General features: G+C 42.7%; 1 protein-coding gene across 1 annotated transcript; it reads right to left on the reverse strand.

Annotated features, from left to right (window-relative positions):
* Nucleotides 1-1,729: 1,729 nt before the first annotated feature.
* APPL1 (adaptor protein, phosphotyrosine interacting with PH domain and leucine zipper 1) lies at nt 1,730-21,289 on the reverse strand. The gene is made up of 22 exons (XM_080350448.1): nt 21,176-21,289; nt 17,360-17,458; nt 16,690-16,749; nt 15,737-15,808; nt 14,925-15,012; nt 13,358-13,399; nt 12,496-12,554; nt 11,901-12,047; nt 11,019-11,101; nt 10,756-10,914; nt 9,339-9,527; nt 8,835-8,877; nt 8,191-8,247; nt 7,678-7,769; nt 6,926-7,108; nt 4,660-4,709; nt 4,138-4,312; nt 3,998-4,034; nt 3,490-3,636; nt 3,194-3,244; nt 2,759-2,848; nt 1,730-2,257 (listed from the first exon to the last, which is right to left on the reverse strand). The coding sequence occupies exons 1-22, from the start codon at nt 21,227-21,229 to the stop codon at nt 2,108-2,110; spliced, it is 2,127 nt and encodes a 708-aa protein (XP_080206574.1). The 5' UTR covers nt 21,230-21,289; the 3' UTR covers nt 1,730-2,107.
* Nucleotides 21,290-22,226: the final 937 nt, after the last annotated feature.

The following is a 22,226-nucleotide window of genomic DNA, read 5'->3' on the forward strand; positions in this document are numbered from 1 at the left end:
ACTGGGTACCACATTAATCAATCCTGCGGTGACAAGCTGGGGGACTAGACTAAAAACCAGAGCACTGATTTCCTATTCTTCCTGTACTTCACTTCATCTTCATCATGTACTTGAGAAAGATGCAGTAAGACACAGTAACCGTGAGCTACGCTGTCATGGTATTCAATACAAAATGAAATAGCGGTGAGTACAAACAAAACATGAACTGGAACGATCTGCAGAGACCAAGTGGCTGCCGTGCAACTCTGTGAGCCCAGACTGAGGCACAACGAAGAAAAAGAAAAGACTGGATTTGCTGCCCCTCTGTATATTTTTGTTGGCAAGAATGAAAACAGCCTCTTAAGGATGAGAGATGAAAATAGGAGACTACATATGAAACTAAAATGCCACTGTTTTCTAGAAAAAAGCCTCAGCTCGGTGTGGTCCGTGTGCCAGGCACAGCTGGCCAGAGCCCAGCAGCACGAGCAGCTGTTTGCGCAGAGGACGGACAGCGGCCTGGGACAGGGCTGCTCAGGACTCGGGAGAGACGCAGGAGGCTCTGCCGCTCGGCCTCCCCTGCGCTTCTCCTCGGGCAGGAGCCCCGTGTCCCCCGCCAGGCTGCGGTGCCAGCGACAGCAGCTGCGGAGCTGGCGCAGCCTCAGTCCTGCCCGGGCGCTGCTGCCCCTCTGTACGGAACCTCTGCACAAAACTCCCGGCTCCAGCACACGGGCCTGAGGCTCCGCTGGCCGGGCAGTGCGGGGCCAGCGCCAGCGGACGGGACACGGCCTGAAAGCCTTCCATTCCTGAGCACCAGAAATGCCTTGCGCTGACCTGCCAAACACTCATAACCGTCATATTATAACTTGAACTATAAGCATATTCTCCTCTTTCTATATTTCCTTTCACTTTCATGCCACTATTATAGAGATATCATCTGTTCCACTGGATTTTAGTATTTATAGTAATTAGTGCAAAAATAAATATTTCTCTTCAAACAAATTTTCTCTTCTGGATCAAAAGGTGAATGCACATTTAGTACTATACACAATAAATATTACACAGGGTATGGAACACGGAGTTCAGGTTACAGGCTGTAAACAGACACCGCTTTGAAAAAGGCTGCAGGGGCTGGACGTGGGGACGGAGGAGCAGCACGGGCTCGCTCCCGAGCTACCTCATTCTCTTGGCAAAATGCATTTCCAGAAAAAGACTTAAAAGAGCCTCAAGTCATTTTCAGTAAATGTAGGTACTGTGGCAAGGCCTTTTTATATTCCAAAGATTTTTCAAAATGAGGGAATTCAAGATGTTCTTGCAACCCTAAACATGTTTTATAAAAAGTGAACTCCAAGGCTTACGGCTTTTTACTACATGGACTGGGGAAAAAACTAGAACATGGCACTTGTGCTACAAGAATACATACGTTATTCCTATCATCTCATACGGAATGCTCTATACATTCCTCATGCAGCAAAGTGCAACGGCATCTCATCAGCTCTTAGCTACGTCTGGCAGTATTTGTCCTCCTGTTGAAAGAAATCTTCCAGCATTCACTCAAAAAAGAATATCGAGACAGTATCATACAGTGCAATATGAAAAAAGATATTTCTGTCTACAACTATTGCACATCTCACTGATGTTAATAAGGATTCTTCTTTCTAAATCTAAGAACAGTTATGTGCAACAAATGAGCTAAAGCATAGCACTGTCTCATTTGGACACCCGCCCTTATCTCCAGCAGGGTGTTCTCTGTGCTGCGGTGCAGGGAACACGTTGCAGTGTGCTGCTGAAGTCCAAGGAGAGGTGCAAGTTTTGCTTCAAGAGCAATTGCACAGAGAGGTCAGTGGGAAAAAAACCCACGGCTTTTTCCATACTGCAGAGAAGCCTTGAGAAAACATCATTTTTCCATAAACATGGTGGCATCACCACGTGTCATCTGGCATACAGAAATTAGATGGACATGAGAATGGAAATCACTTACTTGAGAAATTAAAATCAAGGCATAATAGGGTCTACATACTGTGAAGTCTTTTATATAATACAACAGACCCTCCACCTACATTTCACTTCTTGTAAAACTTGTGCCATTTACCAGGTACAGCCATCAGTCCATGTTAATAAGGAGGCAACCTCAGGCTTCAGATTCCCTCTTCTTCTTGCCGTCCTCCCCTAAGTCACTGTCCTCCGACTGGCTGCTGCTCAGGACCACGAACTGCCCGTCCCCGCTGCTCTGGTTGGCCCTGCTGGAAGCGGCGATCAGCCGGCTCTGCTCCTCCAGGTCCTGGTGCGACACAGGGAATGGGGGAAATCCAAACAAGAATATTAACTTTGAAGCCATCTACAATTGAAACTGAATAGCATTGCTGCGATTCATAAACTGTCCTTTAATGCGATCACCAGCCGGCCTTCTGTACCGAGGGAACTAAACCCTTCCCACTTCAGGAGTTGGCGTTAGTAGAGCAGCTCCCATGTGAATGCACGGAGCCCAGTGGGGCGGACAAGCGCCTGCCCCGGGTCACTGATCCCTCCGCAGAAAATGGGCCTGTGATGGGTGTTCCTTCAAGCACTGCTCTTGAGTGCTGCCATACAGACGTGGTGTGCTTTATCTCCCCAGAAGAGCTCTTTGTAAAAACCACTATACAAAAATACACTAAATCCGCACAAGAAATACTTATAATAATTAACTTAATTCCATAATGGTCTATGAAATACAGCAGCGGAGCTTGGAGTATAATAAGAAAGTAAGTAGAAAAAAGAATTAGGAAATAATGCTGAAAGGTACCTTTTCAATTTGTTTTTGTTTATTCAGTTCTTTTTGTTGTTTCTCTTTGACTCTATCTATTTCTTTTTGCTTTTCTGTTGCTTTTCGATCCTAAAGGGCAAAAAATAAAGTCAGTAACAACAGCCTGAGATGTTTGATACACCACCCGTTTACGTGAGCCTGCTCAAAACTGTTATGCCCCTGTTTTGATTATTCTTCTTTTAAAGGGCTGGTACGTTTGTTAAAGGTAGTAAACTGAATCCCGTCTTCAATATTGTTCCATAGTACAAAGTCTTTTTATCTTGGGTTTAAATTCTAGAAAACAAATCCCTTAAACCACACCACAACAGCATTACTGCAACTACCAGGATCTTGCAGAATATATTGTATGTCGTGTGGTGAATCTCGTGTGTCCCTTCCGTTCCCAAGCATCCCGTGGCCCCAGGAGGCTCTTACCAGCTCTGCGTGAAGAGCTATCTGTTTTGCCAGTCCAACAGAGTCACAAATCTAAACACAAGACACATGGAAATAATCAAAAAGACTCTCAGAAAAATGCTTTAAAATTCAGCCAGATTCCCAAATTAGACATGATGGCATCTTAAAGCACTTGCAGGTACTTAAAGTGTCAAGTTGAACTGTTTTTCAGTACATAGACAAAATATTCTCCCCTAGAAATCCCTTGGACAGCGTGAATGGGTATAATGACTTGGAATCCACATCAGGTTCAAGAGTGACACAGCCCTCCCCGATACCTTTTCCCCCTCGTTGTTTGACTCAAAGATGTAGCAGATGGAAGTCTGGCGGCTCTCAGCTCTCCCTCCCGACGTTCTCAGCACAAATCCAAAGAGGCGCTTGTTCTCCTGGTGCGCAGCACACAACACCACATTGGGCAAAGGAAACTGCCAAAACCAATCAAAGATGCAGATATTAAAGCTGGTGCCAAATATTTGCTATATCTGTTTTCAATATACTGCATGTTAATTACTTCAATATCATAAACACACAACAATATTCTGTTTTTCTAAGATTTTACCGTATCAGGGGAGGGGGACCAGCTTTCAAAAGCCTGTTGACCTACTGAAATCACTCTCCTTAAACCTCATCTGCCAGTGTTCTTCTGGCTAGTTTTATTTTTAGTCTTCTAAAGTTCGTTAGGAAATCTGATGCTGCCAGTGATTTTTGCCAACATCTACTAACGTTATTTTGAAAGTAGAAGAATTACATTGCTGAGTATTTTTCTTAAAATGTAAAGTTACTTACTCGTAGTCTTGTAACTTGTGTCTGTGGATCAATTAACCTAAAAATTTGATTTTAAAAACAAACCAGAAAGTCAATTTTAACAAAGTGAAAGAAGATAATTCTGTAAATAATGGTCAGTAGAAGTCAGGAAGCAAACTCACTTCAAACAGTCACAAGTGACTAACAAATGCGATTCTGTCATCCTGAAAATGTTATGGATGGCGCGAGCTGCCAGGATCTGGCGCATCGTTTCATAAACCACGTCTGGACTTTCGTCGGACTTCACCTCCATGGAGCCAAGAAATCTTACAATGAACAACTGATGAAGAATTGAATCTAAGGCAGAGAAAAGGATTGAAAAAAGTGAAGCCCAGTTTGGGTTCTCCATCCAAAACCAAAGCTGGAGTGCAGCAGCAAAGCTCCACACTTCGCATAACTTGGCGATTTGGGAATTAGAGGTAAATTACTGAACAGCAAGTCACCCATCTTTTCAGTTGGTTTCATGAACAAAAAAGATGCAATTCATTGTTTTTAAAACAGACTTTCACACAGTAGCTTGTCTAATACCTGCTAATGTGACTAAGCATTCTAAAACTGGTCTTAACTTAGGAGAAGCTACAGAGGAAAATAGAAAAAAAAATCTTAATTCTAGTTCAAATGTTGCATTGAAATAAAATCTTTACCTTCTGTTTCGGATTTTGAGCCTCCAGATTCACCAAAAGGATTTGTGCGTCTATTAAAAAATGAAAACATTAAACCAGGAATGAGATTACGAGAACCAATAATAAATCATGGAGTAGTCTCATGCTGCATCAAATAAAAACATGTTGTGATTTCATAGGCTGTAATCCGGAGGAATCACGTATGCTAAATTGCAAGGACAAGCAATTTAATCAAGAGTTAGACATAAACCGCTATATTTTTGAGAGCTCAATTTGTGGGAAAAATACCAGATATTATTGTCCTGTTGCTGCCACAGAGAGTTTGCATCACATGGTACTTTTTATATCTGAATTAAGGCCGAGTCAAAACCTTGTTAAATGTTTGAAAAGGTGCAGTTTGAGGGGCTGAAATGTCTCTGCCCAGCCCGAGGAGCTGCAGCCCCAGCTGCTCCTGTCCCGTCCCACCGCAGCACCCGAGGCCTCACGCGCTTGGTTTGGAACGCAGCTTTCTGAGAACACCTCTGGGCTTTTACTCCTAGAGCATCAAGAGAAATGTGGCTACTTCTGGCTCTCAAAGACAGAACTGCCATCAGTTACAGTGAAAATACTCTAGGCTTCCAAGTCTACATGTTTCAAAAGCAGGAAAGCAATGCTGGAAAGAGCATGGGGAATGGGGAAATTTTATCTCAAACTTCTCTTGGGCTAAGTGGTGGCTGAAAACTTGTTGTCAAGGGTTCAATAAACCTCAGATCAGGTTTTACAGGGGTGTGATGAAAGCGTCACCTCTCACTAGTTCAGTGTTCTAGGAGCAAGTTGCAGAACTGAGCAAAAAGAATCTGCCCATCTCTGGTTCAGCACAGCCCACTGGCTGCCAGGTTGGTTTGAACTACGACATGTCCAGTCCAGCACGACAGAATTGTTGGCCACTGAACTCTGAGCTCACGCTCGTGTTGCTACGATGGTTAAAGAACAGCGACTCAATCAAGAATCGTCCCGTTAAATGCATAATGTGTAAATACCCTAAAGTTCTTTCCATTAGCATCTTGTATTGCTCAGACTTGTCAGTTAAGATCAGACTGCAAAAGTCACTGCACAACCTCACAGCATGTTTCAAAAAGCAAAAAGAAAACCTAAATGTCATCAGTATCAGAAACTAAGGGAAGTGGGTTTTTTTAATAATTAATACTTCCAAGGTAGCATGTCGCCTGTTTGCAGTTCTGCATTGTGATGGTTAATTAGAAATACCAAGCACAACTCTGTATCATTTGTGCTATGAAAAATGTGATTTTCTAGAATGGAATTATAACTGATGACAGGAATTTAGCTGCAGTATGAACCTCTCCACTTCCGGGAATACAGGTCATATCTATTTTAAGTCAGTATGTTCCTAAAGGCCAAGTCAGGCAGCTGGTTATCCTGCTATTCCAAACAGCAACTAAAGGAAAACTGTCAGAAAAAAAAGGTTTAATATAGATAATTTGAACTCTTACTTATCGCTGAGGTGCAACTGAAAATTCAAGTATTTTTCTAGAGGGCAGGGAGCTACAACATCATTGGCACTAGGGTACGGTCAATTAGTTTTCAGCTTCTTGGTTGTTGTTAAGAGCAGCTGGATGTGCAAATATGTTTTCTTAATATCTGAATTCCGGACATATAGTTCCAGAAATGCAGTGCAGATTTGCAGGGGTTTATTATTATTATTTTTGAATGGGAAGTTTGCAAAAAAAAAAAAACAAAACAAGGAGGAGAAAATGTTTTCCTGGTCTGGGAAGAGCTCTCAGCCATTCTACGCTGCGTGTCCGGGGTTGCTCGAGAAGCCTAGACCATTCTCACTCACCTGGCGGGCTAAGAGGAGTGGCATCGAATGGCATCAGCACCTGCGGGCAGCGCTACCAAATTTCTCTTGAGTTTCCAAGAGGAAATAACCCAAGCTGCTGGGTGAGCAAGCAATAGGAAAGGAGAATACTTTGTGAAACCAAAAGATTAAAAGGAATCAATCAATAAAAGCATTAGGTGCTAATGTGAGAAAAGCTACTGCTCAATAGAAAACTACACCTCCAATCTAGCGCATTTAATTAAGCGTTTTGGTTTTTTTTACAACTCTATTTAGCAATTTAAAAAACGGTTTTGCTTCACCGGCCACTGCAGATCTTGTGCCAGGACTGAGGGCGAAGGCAACGCGTGTTTCAGAGCTGTGGCCTAACCATGGTTTTCTCACTTGTTTGTTTGTTTTTAAATCAATAACATTAATTTTAGGAATTTTTTGCCTTCTCTCTACATTTCCTACCTGCCCGACTGCCCTGAAGATTTTGCTTGACCAGGCAGATCTTCACTAACTGGAGATATTATGTCAAATTGTATGGGAGTGTCGGGGGCAACAAGAGAATCCAAGGAAAGCGCGGACAGAGCTGCCGATTCAGATCCCAGCGACCCTGTGCTGCTGGTGCGAACCGCGGCCGGACGGGGTTGGCTGAAACAAAGCAAAACGTCAGCATTAAGATCTCCAGTTACAAGCTGCTTGATAATAAATTAAACCCTATGGGAGACCAACACAATATCCCCAAACTTGGATGTAAAACAAAACTCAAAACCTGAAGATCAGGGCATAGTAAACAAACATGGATTCCACCTTCCTTGTCAAATTTAAGTAAGTTAACATTACTGCTTGCATTAATAATTGCATCAGCTTGTATTCTATTTCATATCATGATTATATATTGATGTTTGACAGCTTGTGTTCTATTTCATATCATGATTATATGTTCATGTTCAAACAACCTGACGTTGCTTCCAGGAGCTGGACACGTTAAGAAAAAATCTCAGCATGAATTCATACCACAAACCAGACGTACGACGCAACCAACAAAACTCTCTTAGCTGGAGATGTGGATTACAATGGATGCTACACAGTGCTCAAAAAGTGAGTGTGGGAAGTTTTCCTCTAGCCTATCAAATATTTTCCTCTGACTCTCGGGAGTTTTGGGGTTTGTTTGTTTCTCCTGGATGTGCGCGGCTGCTCTGCGTGGGTAAGCGACTCACGGCGCGGGCCGCAGGCTCTCGTGCCGCTGCTGGAACGAGGGCGACGGAGTCACAGCCTCCAGGGCCGACTGGTTCACTCGGGCAGCGATTTCCTGCAGTGGAGAGATGGCAGAAAAGAACCAAAAACACCTTCCTCAAAATGAACTTCAAGATTTTAGTTCTATTTATACGCAATTGACAGAACTTACAAACTCAATCCCGCATGAGAATATTTGTCATATTCATTTGTAGCAAAGTATCATATACAAAATAGAAACATGGGACTGCGAAGATGTCAAAAAGTTATACCGAATATAAAAGTCACATATTTTTAATGCTTTCTATACAAGCATTTAGAGGAAGGAGACAATGGACAGTATGTTTTCACACCATGAAAAGCTTATCATTAAGCATGTAGGAAGCACTCAGGTTAATTCTATGCTGTGCAATTAGTCCCATTGATCTCTTAAATTAAATTTTGTGCATGGCTACATCTTAACATATTCCTGACACTATACATTTTAGTAAAGTTACCTCAGGGTTTTCACTGAGATATATCTGTTTCGATATGTTGTTGATGGTGCATATCCACTGAAAAAGACAGGGAAAAAAAAGAAAAAATAATAATTGTTGATAGTTTATCAACTTGATTAAATACCTGACGTGGCTGGTTTCAGCACCTTTCCCACCTCCTTTGTAATTCCACTATTCTGCACACCCACCTCGTTGCTGAATTCGCTGCTACCTGTCCACTGCACACACAGTGCCCAGACTTCACAAAACTAAAGCAAGCTTCAGGCACAACTTTAAGGTATTAAAAGGGATTCTCTGTACTCCAGTGTAATGACTAAACTCTTCTTTGTTGGAAGCCTACACCATTAGGCTCCTAGTTGCAAAATGTCTAAAGAAACTTGTTATTTTCACCTCTAGAGAAAGCTAAAAAGAGCAGTGAAGAGATCTCCGCGCTGGCTGACTGGGCGCTGCTTGCTGGTGGGTTTTTGCATTTCCTTTCCCCGCCAATATTTGCTACCGCGTGGAACTTTGCTGACCTACCATTTGAATACTGACATTTCGGAGCTGGTGTTCACCCACTGCGCGGGCTGGGAAACCAGCATCACCAGACTGAGCAGAGGTGACAGAACATCACTGGACCCCCTGCAAACCTCCCATTCACTTACCTCTTCATAATCTTTTTTACTCTCTGCCTGTAAGATTGAAGACCTGAAAGAGGAGAATGGAAAAGACAATTTCAAATGCCTCACAAGTACCTTCACACAGTAAGCTCCATTTTCACGTTGGTACACTGCACAACAGCCTGAGACGGGCCTAAGGTTCTGTGTACGTGCTGAGTGCAATCAACATCTAACTTTAAAAAATGGTTTCACTTCAACTGAACAAAATTCTACTTGTGCCCATGTAATACTTAAGCACTCACAAAATGCGATAATTCACTACTGTAGACTGGTTATGGTAATTGTATTCTGAAATACCACTCAGCTGCATTATAGAGCTGACACACTAAAAAGCCCAGACATCACGGAGTTCAAAAGGCATCCCAGGTTTTGCTTCTAGATACCCTCCAAATCCATCCAGCTGTAACCTGGCAAAGACAGACCATCGCTCTTTTCTTAACTAGTGAGTCCACTATTACTTACAGGTAACAGCAATGTAAGAACACTTACTTTTTACCGTCAAAAGATGTGATCTGAAAACAGTACCGTCTGTCTTCACAGTCCACAGCCATGACCGAGCAGTTGTCGATGTCCATGACCAGCCCCCCGGCCACATCCCCTCTCGCCTGGCTCATCAAATTCCCACCTTGGGTGAAGTAAAACTGTCGGTCCCAGCTGGACGACACCAGCCCTGTCTTACTAAAAGGTAAAAAGAAGTTGGTAATGAGTAGCTTAGGAGTCCAGCTGGGCTGTATAAATTAGAAAAACAGGAAAATCGGTTGGAACAAAGCAGCTGGGCCCCAAGGAAAACCTTTTTGCTCGTTCAATGTTTCGGGTTAGCTTTACAGCTGAAGTTGCTTTCTAGATCATGTGAAACTTAATTTAGAATAAAGAAGCAAAGCACTTCCGTTTTGATGATAAACTTTTACAGTATTGCTTTATACAATATGCATATGCTAATTATACGCATTATCAAGATAAGTGTGAAGTTCAGAGGTCTTATCAGTTACATTATTAAGTTTGGAAGAACTCTGTGTTAAGCCTTAGCTCAGTCACGTAAGATAACTCAACTTTACAAGTCTTTTGTACCATTTAACAAGATTTCAAAACTTTTCCTTAGAACATGGTGGGGTTTTTGGGGTTTTTCTTTTTTCTCCTGGATTTGCAGAAAAGGAACAATGTGAAACTACAAATCAGTAGCGCAGTTTAGCCTCCCTTTTTGTTCAGATACTCCTGTCAGTATTAATTGCTGTAACTGCACTCTGCTACAGAAATTCACGCCTCATTCGGTGAGTATGTTACTCCAACTGTTGCTGCAAAAGTAATTACATGTTTTAAAAAAAAAATCCTTGGAGCTTATTATATAAATTACAGGGGAAAAAAAGGAGTGTTACAAGTTATCTTTAATAACTATAAAAATGAGCTGCTAGACTTTACTAACTGTAGGAAGAGCTCCCTGCAGTGGCTGAAGCCGACTGGTGAAGCGGAGAGGGCTGTTCCAAGGGTATTCCCTCAACAGAGGATGTTTTGCCTTGTATATCTCAAGCTTTTTATTTGTAACTTGGATCCCAAAGCTTTAACAGATACATAATAATTCCAATAGCTGCAATCGTGTTGTTTTCCAGTTACAGTGAAATTACACTCTCCTGAGCTTCAATTTTTCTTTTCAGTGTGAAACTTAAGGCAAGATTAGACGAAAATCAGGATAACTTTGTTTTGCACCTGAATCACACTATGTCAGTGTAACAATTAAATCACTAGTAATTGAGTGAAGGAGTCTGAAGAAACAGAGTAACTTCTGTGCGACTGACTGACTCCACTATGGAAAATTAGCGTAGCTACTTCAAAAAAAACACTGCATACTTTTGTAGCTTTCCTTTCCCAACATTAAATACGCCGGAGTTTGTAGATAGCAAGTTATTCTTACTTTCTTGCATTGAGATAGCCAGCTTTCCGAGTGAGATTCCTATGAACAGGAAATTTGGTAGTATCAGGGTCAGGCAGATAGAGCGGGTCACTGGCTACTTCCAGGTCCTCTATAGTTTGTTGCATGTTTTCTACTTCGCACTCCATTTCCCTGCGAACGCTGAGGGAAAGAAGGTGTTACGAGCAAAGATCATGTAGTAATAAGTAGAAAAAGAAAAAATACTTGTCTTTCTAATAGTTCAGAATTCAACAAAACCAACTCACTTCTGTACACTTGTGCCAATATTGGTCAAAAATTCTTCCAATTGCTCCGTAAGATTTTCTGAACCCATTTTAAAAAAACTTATCTATAAAAGAACAAGAGGAGGAAAAGGGAGAATTTAGTAATTAATAAAAGTACATTAACAACAGATAATACCATAGGAGGTTAAAGTTTCTCAGAGAGATCTGTTTTCAAGCCTCATTCCCACCAAAGCCCCTCAATAAAGCGCCTGTTTTGCCTGCAAGCCACGGCTGATGCTGACAGCCCAGCGAGGTTTCTCTGTCAGGAGGACGCGCACAGAGTCACCTGAGCAAACAGAAAGGTACAGAAACTGCCCTGGAAATGAAGCAAGGTTGGAAACACCGTCTCGCTGTGGTTTTTCAAGCCCCCCAGTCTGCTCACTGCGCTCACATTGGTCCAGAAAATCCATCACGTCTGCACTGGGCTCAGCCCCAGGGGAGCTGGAGCAGGAACCGCAGGCCCGGCCGTTCCACGCTCAGCAAACCCCGCGCTGAGCAACAGGCTGCCCTGGGGACTTGCTTACAGAAAACAGCCACGGCTCGGCCTCAAGAGCAAGAGTTCTTCTTGGCGTGGAAAGCTTTCCGGCAGCGCGTCGAGGTTCATTTCTCCTCAGGACACTGTGGCAGTGCTGGACACTGGAAAGCCTGGCTTTTGCCTTTTTAAAAACCCCACACTTATGACATACTTCTGAAAATATAAATTAAGACCCTCCAAATAACTTCTCCATAGTTGTATTTTCTATTGCATCCATCCTCAAATAAACCAATCGTGAATTCACTCGAACAAAAACACAGCTTTTAGTACATCAGCCTTCATGAAGTGCTTTTGCTTTAACCCCTGCAGCTTCCAGACCGTGGCATTACCTGAGCCTGCATGTATCCCAGCAAGGGCTCCAGCAGAGCGATTTTCTTTTTGTACTGAAGAGTATTTAATGCACAGAAATAATGCATCATAGTCTGATGCTGTTTTTTCCTTGAAGTATATACATCTTCTATAACTTCAGCCTTGATCTGAAGAGACAGACGTGGGGAGGGGGAAGAGGAAGGTTTGACACTTGGTATTCCGGACAGCTTTACAGCAGCACGCAAAACAGCAGCAACGTCCCACCCTCTGCCAGCAGCTACTGCACATCTACCCGCCAGTTCTGCTTCTCTAACTTATACACGAGAGACACGAGAAACAATTACAGCATTCTTTTCTCCCTGGAAAGTGTGGTTATTTCTTTACAAAAATAAATTAAATATGGTATCACAAGAGCATTTTCAGTGTTATAAGACAGACATGTATTGGGGAAACCTTTTCTGTTTGGAAGCAAACTGTCTAGACTGCTAAAACAAACTATCGACCTCCAGGTCCAATCTGCCATACATCGCCTTCCATCATAGATACATGTATGAGAAGAATATTATTTCTTATCGCCTCTAAAAATCTTGATACTAAGTATTTTGGTTTACAAACCTTTTCATTTTCCCTTCTTTTTGACAATCGACCGTATCTGGTAATGGCAGCATCATGGTCTAAGTGAGAGAGAATTTATTATCATTTTGATAAATTAAGGACTTAGGAAGCAGAGCAGAAAACCTCTTCTATCACTGTGTGTTGCACAGCCAGCGAATGCAAAGTTCTGTCACATTAAAACCTTTCAAGAATTGTTCTTGCCTGTTTATAATGACTTCACTGCCACAAATATTATATTTAGGTGGAAGGAAAATTCTAACCAGATGCAAATATGGCCAAATTGCCACAAATTTCCCTAAAGATCTAATATTCTTCGATGACAAAAACGTTCTGTAAGCAGAGACAACTTTCCATTACGAAAACCTGTATCTAATATTTTTTACTTCTAAAGCAATTAAGCAATTTTCATTAAGAGCGCAGAACCTTTACTTAAAGAACATGTTCTCTATGAGAATATACTAGAGCTAAAGAATGTCACTTCTCACAATAGAGAACAGAACTATCAAACTACTTTTAGGGAGGGAAAATCTGTTTATTACTTTGGTCCTGCCTTTAAAAGTGAGCTAGCACCTTACTATTTTTAGTAATTTTGGTAGCATAACAATAACTTATTTAAGAATTATTTATACATTTTAAGTATTGTAAAAAAAGATTAATACTGTGGATTTGCTTTACCACTTTGGTACACAAAGCAAGGATTTACAGGTTAGCCAAGGAAAGCTGGCTGCCTAAGTGTCACTGACACAATTACAGCGTAATTACTCACTTTAAGCCTTGCTATCTTCACTAGTTTTCAGACTAAGTGATCTACAATAACACTGTTGTCTTGCAATATCTATAACATTAAGTATTTTACACTTACCATTGCTTGCAATTTGGAAAACTTCTTTTAGTGTTAATATCTCTACAAAACAACATATCACAATTTAAATGAGTTGTTATTAACGTAACATTGGTATATTAAGGCTTCTCATGCAGCGTTTCAGTACTGAGCAGCTGTGGTTGGAGTCGGCAGCACGGGCACCGCGTGGCTTGGAACGCCTGCTCTGCCTTAGCGCCTGCGGATCCGCAGGGGCTGCCTGGCTCACCAAAACAGACATTTCACTGGAATAACTTAAAGAGGAACTTCTTTTCCAATGACTTGGAAAGACATCATTGATGCAATTGCATCACCTACAGCTCTGGTGTGAGCTGGGGAGGCAGAAGCACAGGAGATGGGGCAGTGCGGCTGGGTGAACCCCAAATACACTCTGATTCCTCCTACCCCAAATCAGTCACAGTCTAGATGGTTGTTAATCCTTACTGTGCCAGGGGACAGGAAACTCTGCAATACTCAGCACTTGTTCTGATCTCAGCTGTGGTTTGGTTTCATATTGCGGCATAAAGTGACAGAGAGCTGCGTTCCACTTTATGGTAAAACAAAGACAAAAAGGCATGGAAAAGCTTTACAGAAAGCGCCTACGAAGCCTGTAAAGAGGTTCGGTGTCATTAAATACCACAGCAGCTGGTGGTTAAAAACTGCCAGTGGGAACATTTCATTCCGATTATTGCCTCAGGGATGTTTCTTCAGTGAATATTAACAGGGGATTTTTCCAGGTTCTGAGGAGTAACATCAGCCTTGAGACGCTCACGTTCCCTTGCCAAAAAGCAGAACTCATTTAATCCAGAACCTCACAACAAACTATTGCCAAACAAGTATATTCCGAGATTCATAAAGAGCTAGAAGAATTATGCAACTTTTATTTCAACTTAGACTTTCATACATTAGGTTTACCCGCTTCAGGCTGTTCACATTAGGGATTTCAGTTATTTTGGTTTTAATTCTTATTGTTTGTATTTGAAGCCCATTTGCCACACTTTTTAGCAAGTAAAATCTCTCATAATCAGACTCACTATTCTTTTAGACCAGGCAGAAAAAGATAGAACTGTTGCCAAAATAAGAAGTTGGAAGCATCTTATTCCTGCAGAGAAGAGGCCAGCGGGCCTACAGCAGGGTTCAAAACCACCTTAGCAAATCTGAATAATATAGTAAGTACAAGTTTGGTACTTTGCCTTTTGAGTTCAGTCCAGCCATTATATTGATGTCATAATATTAAAATCTATACAACTATTTCTGGAACATGCAAATTATCTGAAAATTATTCTTTCTTAACGTTTACAGTAAATGCAAAATTTCATCTTGAATAGACGGTAAGTGCTTCCATAATACAAACAGTATCTTTGTTGAAACAGTAACAGTGGTAAGTTCTTCAACTGTAATACTCTCATGAAAAGAAATAACTTACATTTTTTTAAATTGGGAGATGCATACTTTGAGAGCTGAAAAATAAGTGGCGTGTTCTATTTAGTGAAACAAGAGCTATGGAGAGTAAATGCTACGTTTTTGTCATTGCTGTTATTGATCAAAGCAGTATTTGTTCGAGTACTACCTTTGAGATCCCTTTCTTTAAACTGGGTGATAGGGAACATCATTGCATCCGCAAGCTGAGTTGAAAGAACCGCATGGCAAGAGCTGAGCTGTGAAAGAAGGAAAAGAAGGACATTTTAGGAAACAAGTCAAGACAGGTTGGCATCAATTTCACTCAAAGATGACACGTACAACTCAGAAGTAATTTTGTACATTCGTTTTTTTTCACCTCTATTGTTTTCCAGGCTCCTGATCTCATCACTAGCTTTCTATAGATCTTTAGAGTTTAGGTTTTGTCCCTACAAATGGCCTCATGTTCTGATGACTGGTCAGTTTATTTCTCCATGTTCCTTCCAGCTACATCACAGCCCGTCTTCCACAGTTTCAGAGGCAGAACAAACCTGTTCTTCCTCCAAAACGCTGTTTAAGTAACGTTCAAAGTGAGAAAAAATCCCGATTTGGATCTTAAGGGTGCTAAGCTGTCTTCCCAAAGGGTCAGTCTCTGTCTCCGGTACAGCCAGCAAGAGGTTCCTTTCTCAGTCGAAACCAGGCAATCAAAACATTTTACCTGCCATTCTGGAATGGGTTTGGCCATATCTACACTAAGTTAAATTACATTCTGTCTTGATAACGTATACTCACTTTGTGGAATTGATTATCTTCAGGTTAAATAACTTTAGCTATATGCTGCAATATATGATTAAGTGTTACCCAACTGACACATGAAAGCCATTTATGTACCTCCTATCTTTAAAAAGGCTGGAATAATTCAGCAAGTTATAGTCTATACATGACAACGTTAGCCAAGCAAGTGAAACAAACACAAGTACTTGCCTCATCTATCACTTTTGCAAACTGCTGTAGAGTAGAAGTCATAACTTCATCATCTCCCCCTAGTGGAAAACGCTAAAAGAAAAGGAGACACGTTTGCAGTGTTCTCTGCCGCTCACAAAACTATACGAACCATTTCTATGAATGTATTAGGTATTCCATTATTTTAAAATATCATACAGTTAAGATACACTGAAGCACTTCTTTATTGTCCTGTGAAGACGGAATATTTGGGAGGGGCAGAAGTAACAAATAATTATCACCAAAATACATATATTTTTAAATATAGTAATTAATTAACGGGTTTTTAAATTAAGTTATAGATTTTTTTTTTTTAATCAGGAAAGATGCAGACTTGACAAGCAGCCTTTTCATAAATAGAACTTTCTCCAGTTCAGCTCGTTAGGTGGGGAATGAGGCCAGGGAGCACCAGCCTCTTTAAAAGAAGCAACTTTTTGTTTTTAACATATATTTCAGCAAAGAGGTTCCAGCAGCAGAGCTACAGATAGGAGACCCTCTCAGAACGGGCTCCCTGTGGGGAAAGCTGTGGATTCCACAATCTGGGCTGTCGGAGGTGGAATTATTCTCCCAATAAGAGCAAATTATGGTTGTTAAATAGAGGCTGCTACGCAATCTCTTCTCTTTGTGACTAGTAAAACTAAAGCACTTAACAGTAAACAGGTTTATAAAACAAAAACTGAAGACCACCACCACCCTCAGCAGCCCCCAAACCACAGATCCAGAAGTAAAATATTTCAGAACTTACTAATATTCATTTGGTTTTACTTGGAATAACTATATGAAGACAGTGGATTCTTTTGGCAAAGATTTGAGCCACCAGCTACAGCCGTTGATTTTATCTGGGCCAAACCTACATCCATTCTGCACTGTGCTCTGATAAAGGACAAGAACACTTAGTGCTGACCACACAAAACCAACAGTGACTTACGCAGTACCTGTTTCTCATATTCCTTCAGCAGCTTTGAAGTCAGATGAGTCGCTGCACTTAATTCATTCTGATTAAAAAACAAACAAACAAACCCCCCAAGCCTGTTACATTTTAATTTAAATTAATATTTAAAAAAATCACATTATTTGAAGAGGAAACTCTGACAGACACGGAACTTAAAATCTGAGTACAGATTTTCAGAAAGGTAAGCATCCGTTTCCCTAACATTACTGAGAGTTACAGGTAATCAGTGTTCACAAATATCAAGTTCACAGCCTGTACTCTGTGCACCGATCTCTGTATTTCTGGTGATGAGTGAAACAAATGTATTGTAAGTAAAAAATAATCTCCCACTTGGTACATGCTATTAGACACACTAAGGTGGGAAACATTTCGGAAACACTTGGGAAATACAACAGAACTACTAGAAGGCCATAAAATCTTTTTACTTGTCATAAGACATTCTGTTGCAGAAGAAATAACGAGAATTTAGTGTTTGCCACTCCCTAGCATACAGCAAAACAATTATTTAATTCTTATTTTGTTTCACTTCCACATTTAAAGAATGTAGAACCGGAAAAAAAATATTGCTTATAATACCTTCAAAAACAAGGAAGAGACATCAAAAAAGTCGTTCAAGAGCTTTATAATGGATTCAATAATTCCATTAACACTACCTGCGCATCATATATTCTGTGCATGGCTTGAAATAACTGATTGATGTAATTGGAAATTGCAGCAGCATCTTCTTCAAACACTCCCAGCAAAGACCGGGTCTGTAGAAATGAAACAGGCAAAACACTAACATGTCAACTTCAAAGAGCAGTATTGAAATGTAACAGAATTTCAAAGTTAAATACCATTGTTTGAGGTTTCATTACTGAAATGTTTATCAACTCTCCGACACAGTTTACAGGAATGACACCTGCTGCACCAGAGGATCGGACAGTGTCCCAGCTCAGGCTCAGCCCAGCTGCCTGGCGCTCCACGGGAAAACCACAACACATCACAACAGAAAGGACCGAGGAGACTGAACTGCCAGCTACTGGATCCACTCTGGTACATCCTGAGGACAAGGGTAAAGATGCCAGGTGTCAAATACCATGCCAGGTGTCCGCATTGCTGCTGCAGTGAGATCGACCCAGGCTGTGGCTCTGGACGCTGGCTGTGCTGCAGGAGCACAGCGCCGGCTGTGCTTGGGATTCACCTCAGCAATGACCCGCCATTCTGTCATCAAAAGGCTGAGAACTAAAGGCCAAACAAACCGGTACAGCCTACGTCTTGTTAAGATACATGTTTCTCCCCCTCACCACTCCATGGTGAAAGGGAGTGACAAGACCTGTGTCCTTTTGTCCTTGCCCCAGCTTGTCTGTCAGTCTGTTCCTCAGCTGGTGTCACCCACACGCCTGATGACTGCACATCCTATTAATGCTTAACAGGATCCACCTCAAAATCAACGTCTTTATCCCTGTCCACCCATTAGAATTCCAAACACTGATCGCTACCCTTTCAGCCCAACTCTCCAACCAGTTTTTCCACCCAGGTCAGAGCCCGTACCTCTCATTTTCATCGGAGGAATGTGGGCAGAGACCGGGCCAGAGTGCTGTTCCCATGCGGACTCCCCGACTCCAGCTGCGGAGGCAATTGGGTTGCTCGGCTGGAATTTGCCCTTAAGTGAGCTGCTGACTCGGTGTTCCTGCATCCTTTCTGCACTTGGAAGCAATGTTACTCCTCACCACGAGATACTGAATATCCTCCTTCCACCCAGACAAAAACCCCAAAGGGGGAAGAGCAGGGAATGTTCCTATGACTCCGCACGGGCTACATCTGCTTTTCCTAATCTAAAATATTGCTTGGGATGCCTGGATGTAGAAACTGGAATATCACCTGCAAGACCCACAAAATAAACCTTTTAAACTTCAGTCCATCTCCCATTGAAGCACAGAGGTATTTTTGAGTTACTTTTCTGATTTTCTGCTTTTAATGAGAATCAAGGAGTACATGTTAAACCTGCATGAAGTATATTATTTGACAATTCCTTTGACATGAAATTCTTTATTTAACTTGAATTAGATGTCTGGCTGTCTCACAAATATTATCATACCATACAATGCCTACAAAATACTTAAATATGAAAAGATAATCAAACAGCATCATCAATCCATTTAATCACTTTAATGGTGGTTCCAGTTTATAAAACAAGGGGAAAAGAGGGGGTGGAGCAGGAAAGAGGTAGAGGAGAACTCAAATGTTTGCCAGGTGTGGCAACATGTTGTGTCATCCAAATAGCTATGAGTCTCCCATTAAAGGAGACAGACATGAAAGAATGCTAAAGAAAAAATTATATAGTGCCATAACTACTGAATTATATACTCATGACCTTTAAACCTCAACAGTAATAAACCTGAACATGCAATTTTAAAGGAATATGATGTGAGGTTTCTGGATTATGCTTACTCTTCAAAAACAAACACTGTAGAATAAAATAATTGCTACGATTTCATGAAAGCTATCAGTTACTGATGTCCAGACTTCAAACTGACCTCGTGTGATACTGATGGAAAGAAAATAACCTGAAACTGTCAACAAGTTATTTCAGACTATTGCTTAGCAAAAAGTAGAGGAATTGTGTACTCATGTTTCTAGTAAAACTTTGCATGATTTTTGCATGTTCTTTAACATGCTTTCATGCCATATATATGAGCAGGTACACTAGAAACTACCAGCAATTAGCTGCACGAAGAAACCACCTAGGCAGAAGTCATATTGTTAAGCATTCTGTGTCTTCGCTTGTACGGGACCATAAGACATGAGATAGAGCCTGTACTATCAAGTCTCTTGGCTTTTTCATTGTGCAATGCTTCAGGAATGCAAATAAGTCTGAGCAATAACTCTGTCTAAATATACATACATCGACTCTGAGTATGTGTATAATATATGGCCTAAATTAATATTTAAAAGTCGCTGCTTTGCATAGCTAAAGAGCATGCAAACTTGGCATTTCATTTCCGTCTAGAAACACGGTGGTCAGGGGAAAGCAAGGGGTTTCGCAGGTCTAGAAAAGCCTTTCCTTCCCTCAGATGCAGAACAAGTTTCATGTGATGTTCACATACATAAAGTTTGTGCCTGAAACATGTCAAATGCCAAACTCCAGTCCATAGCTCAGCACTGAACAACGACCTGGGCTGATGACCTTTTCAGTATTACAGTATGAACACATCAATCGGAAAGTCATGGCAACTCCTAAAGAAAGCAAGGTTGCTTCTTTCTTAAAGCAAGATTTGTTGCCATTTTCATTGCACTGATTTCAAAGTAATAAATGGAAGATTCTAGAACTTTTAATTATGTTCCAATATGTAACCTTTTTGCATGTGCTTCCCAAATGCCATTCCAGTCTTAAGGACTAGGAAAAAATCAACCCTGCATCCCACTTTTTAGGGATCCTAAGTCTGTCTCACATTTGACATTTCCTATAAATACGAATAGTTCTTATTTCTGTATACTGAGCAGACACCTGCTGCACGGCCGCCTTCTGTTGCTTTTTTTAAGTTGTCCCTCGAATTGATGCGGGTTTGTTAAACTGGCTGTCATTCTAGGGGTTACAACCCCCTATTAACCAACTTAAAGTTTCTCTGCCTGTGGTTGAGGAACTAAAACTACCAAGGCATATGCTATTACCATATACAAAGTCTTGCTCATCTACACAACCAATGCAGCCAGAACAAGGGCCTTAATTCAAAAGGTTGAAATAAAAGAAAATATATTCTAAACATTTTTTTTCCATCTAGGAACAGAAGTACAAAGAAAGCACTTGCTGTTGTCGCTGCCAGCCAGAGAAATCAGCGCAACTGAATAAAGCATTTCCTGCTTAATAGCAGCATGAAAGAAATGTCACCGCAGTACACGGGTCACTGACACCGGTCAAGCAGCAGAAATGCGACTGAAGACACCGGAGCAATTAAAGGCCCTTCAGCACCACGCGTGTCCCACCCACTCACGGCATCACCAGGAGAAGCTCACCCAACCACCGCTCTCCACACGGATCTATTAAACCTTCAAGCGTTTTTGGTAAAAGACAAAGATAACAACAAAATCGTCTTGAGAAATGGAGACGGGTTTTGCCAACACGAGGTCTCCAAAACAAATCACCAACGTCAACGCGGGGGCGGGGAACACGGGAGTCACCGCTGCGAACCCTCCCGAGCCCGGGGCTGCACCCCCGGCTCCTCGGCCCGGGACACCGGGCGATGACAGCGGGACCGGGGCGCCGCTCGCCGGGGCCCGGCCCGAGCGGACAGCGGAGCCGCCACCCCCGGGGACCAGGAGCACAGGAAGGCACCGGCCACGCCCGCCGGGCCCTGCCCTGTCCTGTCCCCCGCCCTCCCGGCCGCCAACGGAGACGCTCCGTCTCCCCAAGGGAACGCGGGGGGGATCGAGCGGGGCGCAGCGCTGGGCCCGGCGCCCACGCCTGGGCCCGATCCGGCCTCCCTCACCTGCGGGCTGTCCTCCAGCGTCTCCTCGATGGGCAGCTTGTCGATGCCGGGCATGGCGGCGGCCGGGCGGACTGTGCGCCGCTGCAGCTCCGCGGCCGTCAGCGGAGCGACCCGCCCCTTCTCCCCGGCCACAACACAGCCGCCCCCGCCCCGCTCCGCGCCGGATGTCCCGCCCTCCCCGCTTGGCCTTTCCATTGGTTCTTCCACTCGGCCTGCCCCGCTTGTTATTGGTGAGCGGGTCTGTCTGTTTGTCTGCATGAGCGCGCGGCGCGTGGGCGGCTGCGTGGCGGGAGCGGTTCGCGCCGGCGTTCGCTGCCCTCCCCGCCGTGTCCCCTCAGGGACCCGCGTCCCCTCCCCACCCGTGACACGGGAGCGGGGAAGAGGCGCCTTCCTGGCGGTCACATCGGCTCCTACCTGTCGGGAGAGCGCCCCGTCACCCGCCGCGGCGGGCGGAGAGTGAGGACCCGAGACCGACAGGGACGTTTCCCCGCTCTGGTGTAGCGCACAGGTGATGGTTGTCAAGCGAAGTTTCTGGAAAAAAGGCAAACAAACTTCTTTTTTTTTTTTTTTTTTTTTGTAGTTATGTATGTGCTCCGTGTTACAAATCAGTATGTCCTCCTAGCGCTGGTTGTCTTTATTTGGAGGCTGCTGTCTTAACAATGATCTTGCGAACAAAACCACAGTGGCACTAACGCTGTTGTGTTCCCTATCATGATGGAGCATCCTCTGCACTCTTGGTATCACCTGGAGCATCCCTTTTAACAAGTGTCCTTTTATCCCTGTCATGTCTTTCTCCACCATCCACCAGGGCTTTTGTCAGGAAAGTATTTCTATCCCTAATTACCCAGTGGTTTTTGTTACCAAGTGGTGGCTTCAGCTCAGGATCTGGTTTGTGTTCCTGCTGGTGGCTTAAAAAACCAACCAAACAAAGCCCACCGCTGCTGAGCGCAGGTTTTCCCCTCAGAAACAAGAGCGTAACCAGTTCCAGTGGACTCCCTGCTTTCTCAGCCGGGATAACTTGATGCTATAGGATGGCAACCAATTTTAAATG

The sequence above is a fragment of the Nesoenas mayeri genome (assembly GCF_963082525.1).
Source record: "Nesoenas mayeri genome assembly, chromosome: 10".
Classification (NCBI taxonomy): domain Eukaryota; kingdom Metazoa; phylum Chordata; class Aves; order Columbiformes; family Columbidae; genus Nesoenas; species Nesoenas mayeri.

Excerpts from the sequence above, each read along its gene's own strand:
- APPL1 (XM_080350448.1), bottom strand. The coding sequence starts at position 21,229 with ATGCCCGGCATCGACAAGCTGCCCATCGAGGAGACGCTGGAGGACAGC. Across the intron at positions 7,770-8,190 it reads ATCTCAGTGAAAACCCTGAG|GAAATCGCTGCCCGAGTGAA; the intron begins GTAACTTTACTA and ends TCTCCACTGCAG. Across the intron at positions 2,258-2,758 it reads AACAAAAACAAATTGAAAAG|GACCTGGAGGAGCAGAGCCG; the intron begins GTACCTTTCAGC and ends GTGTCGCACCAG.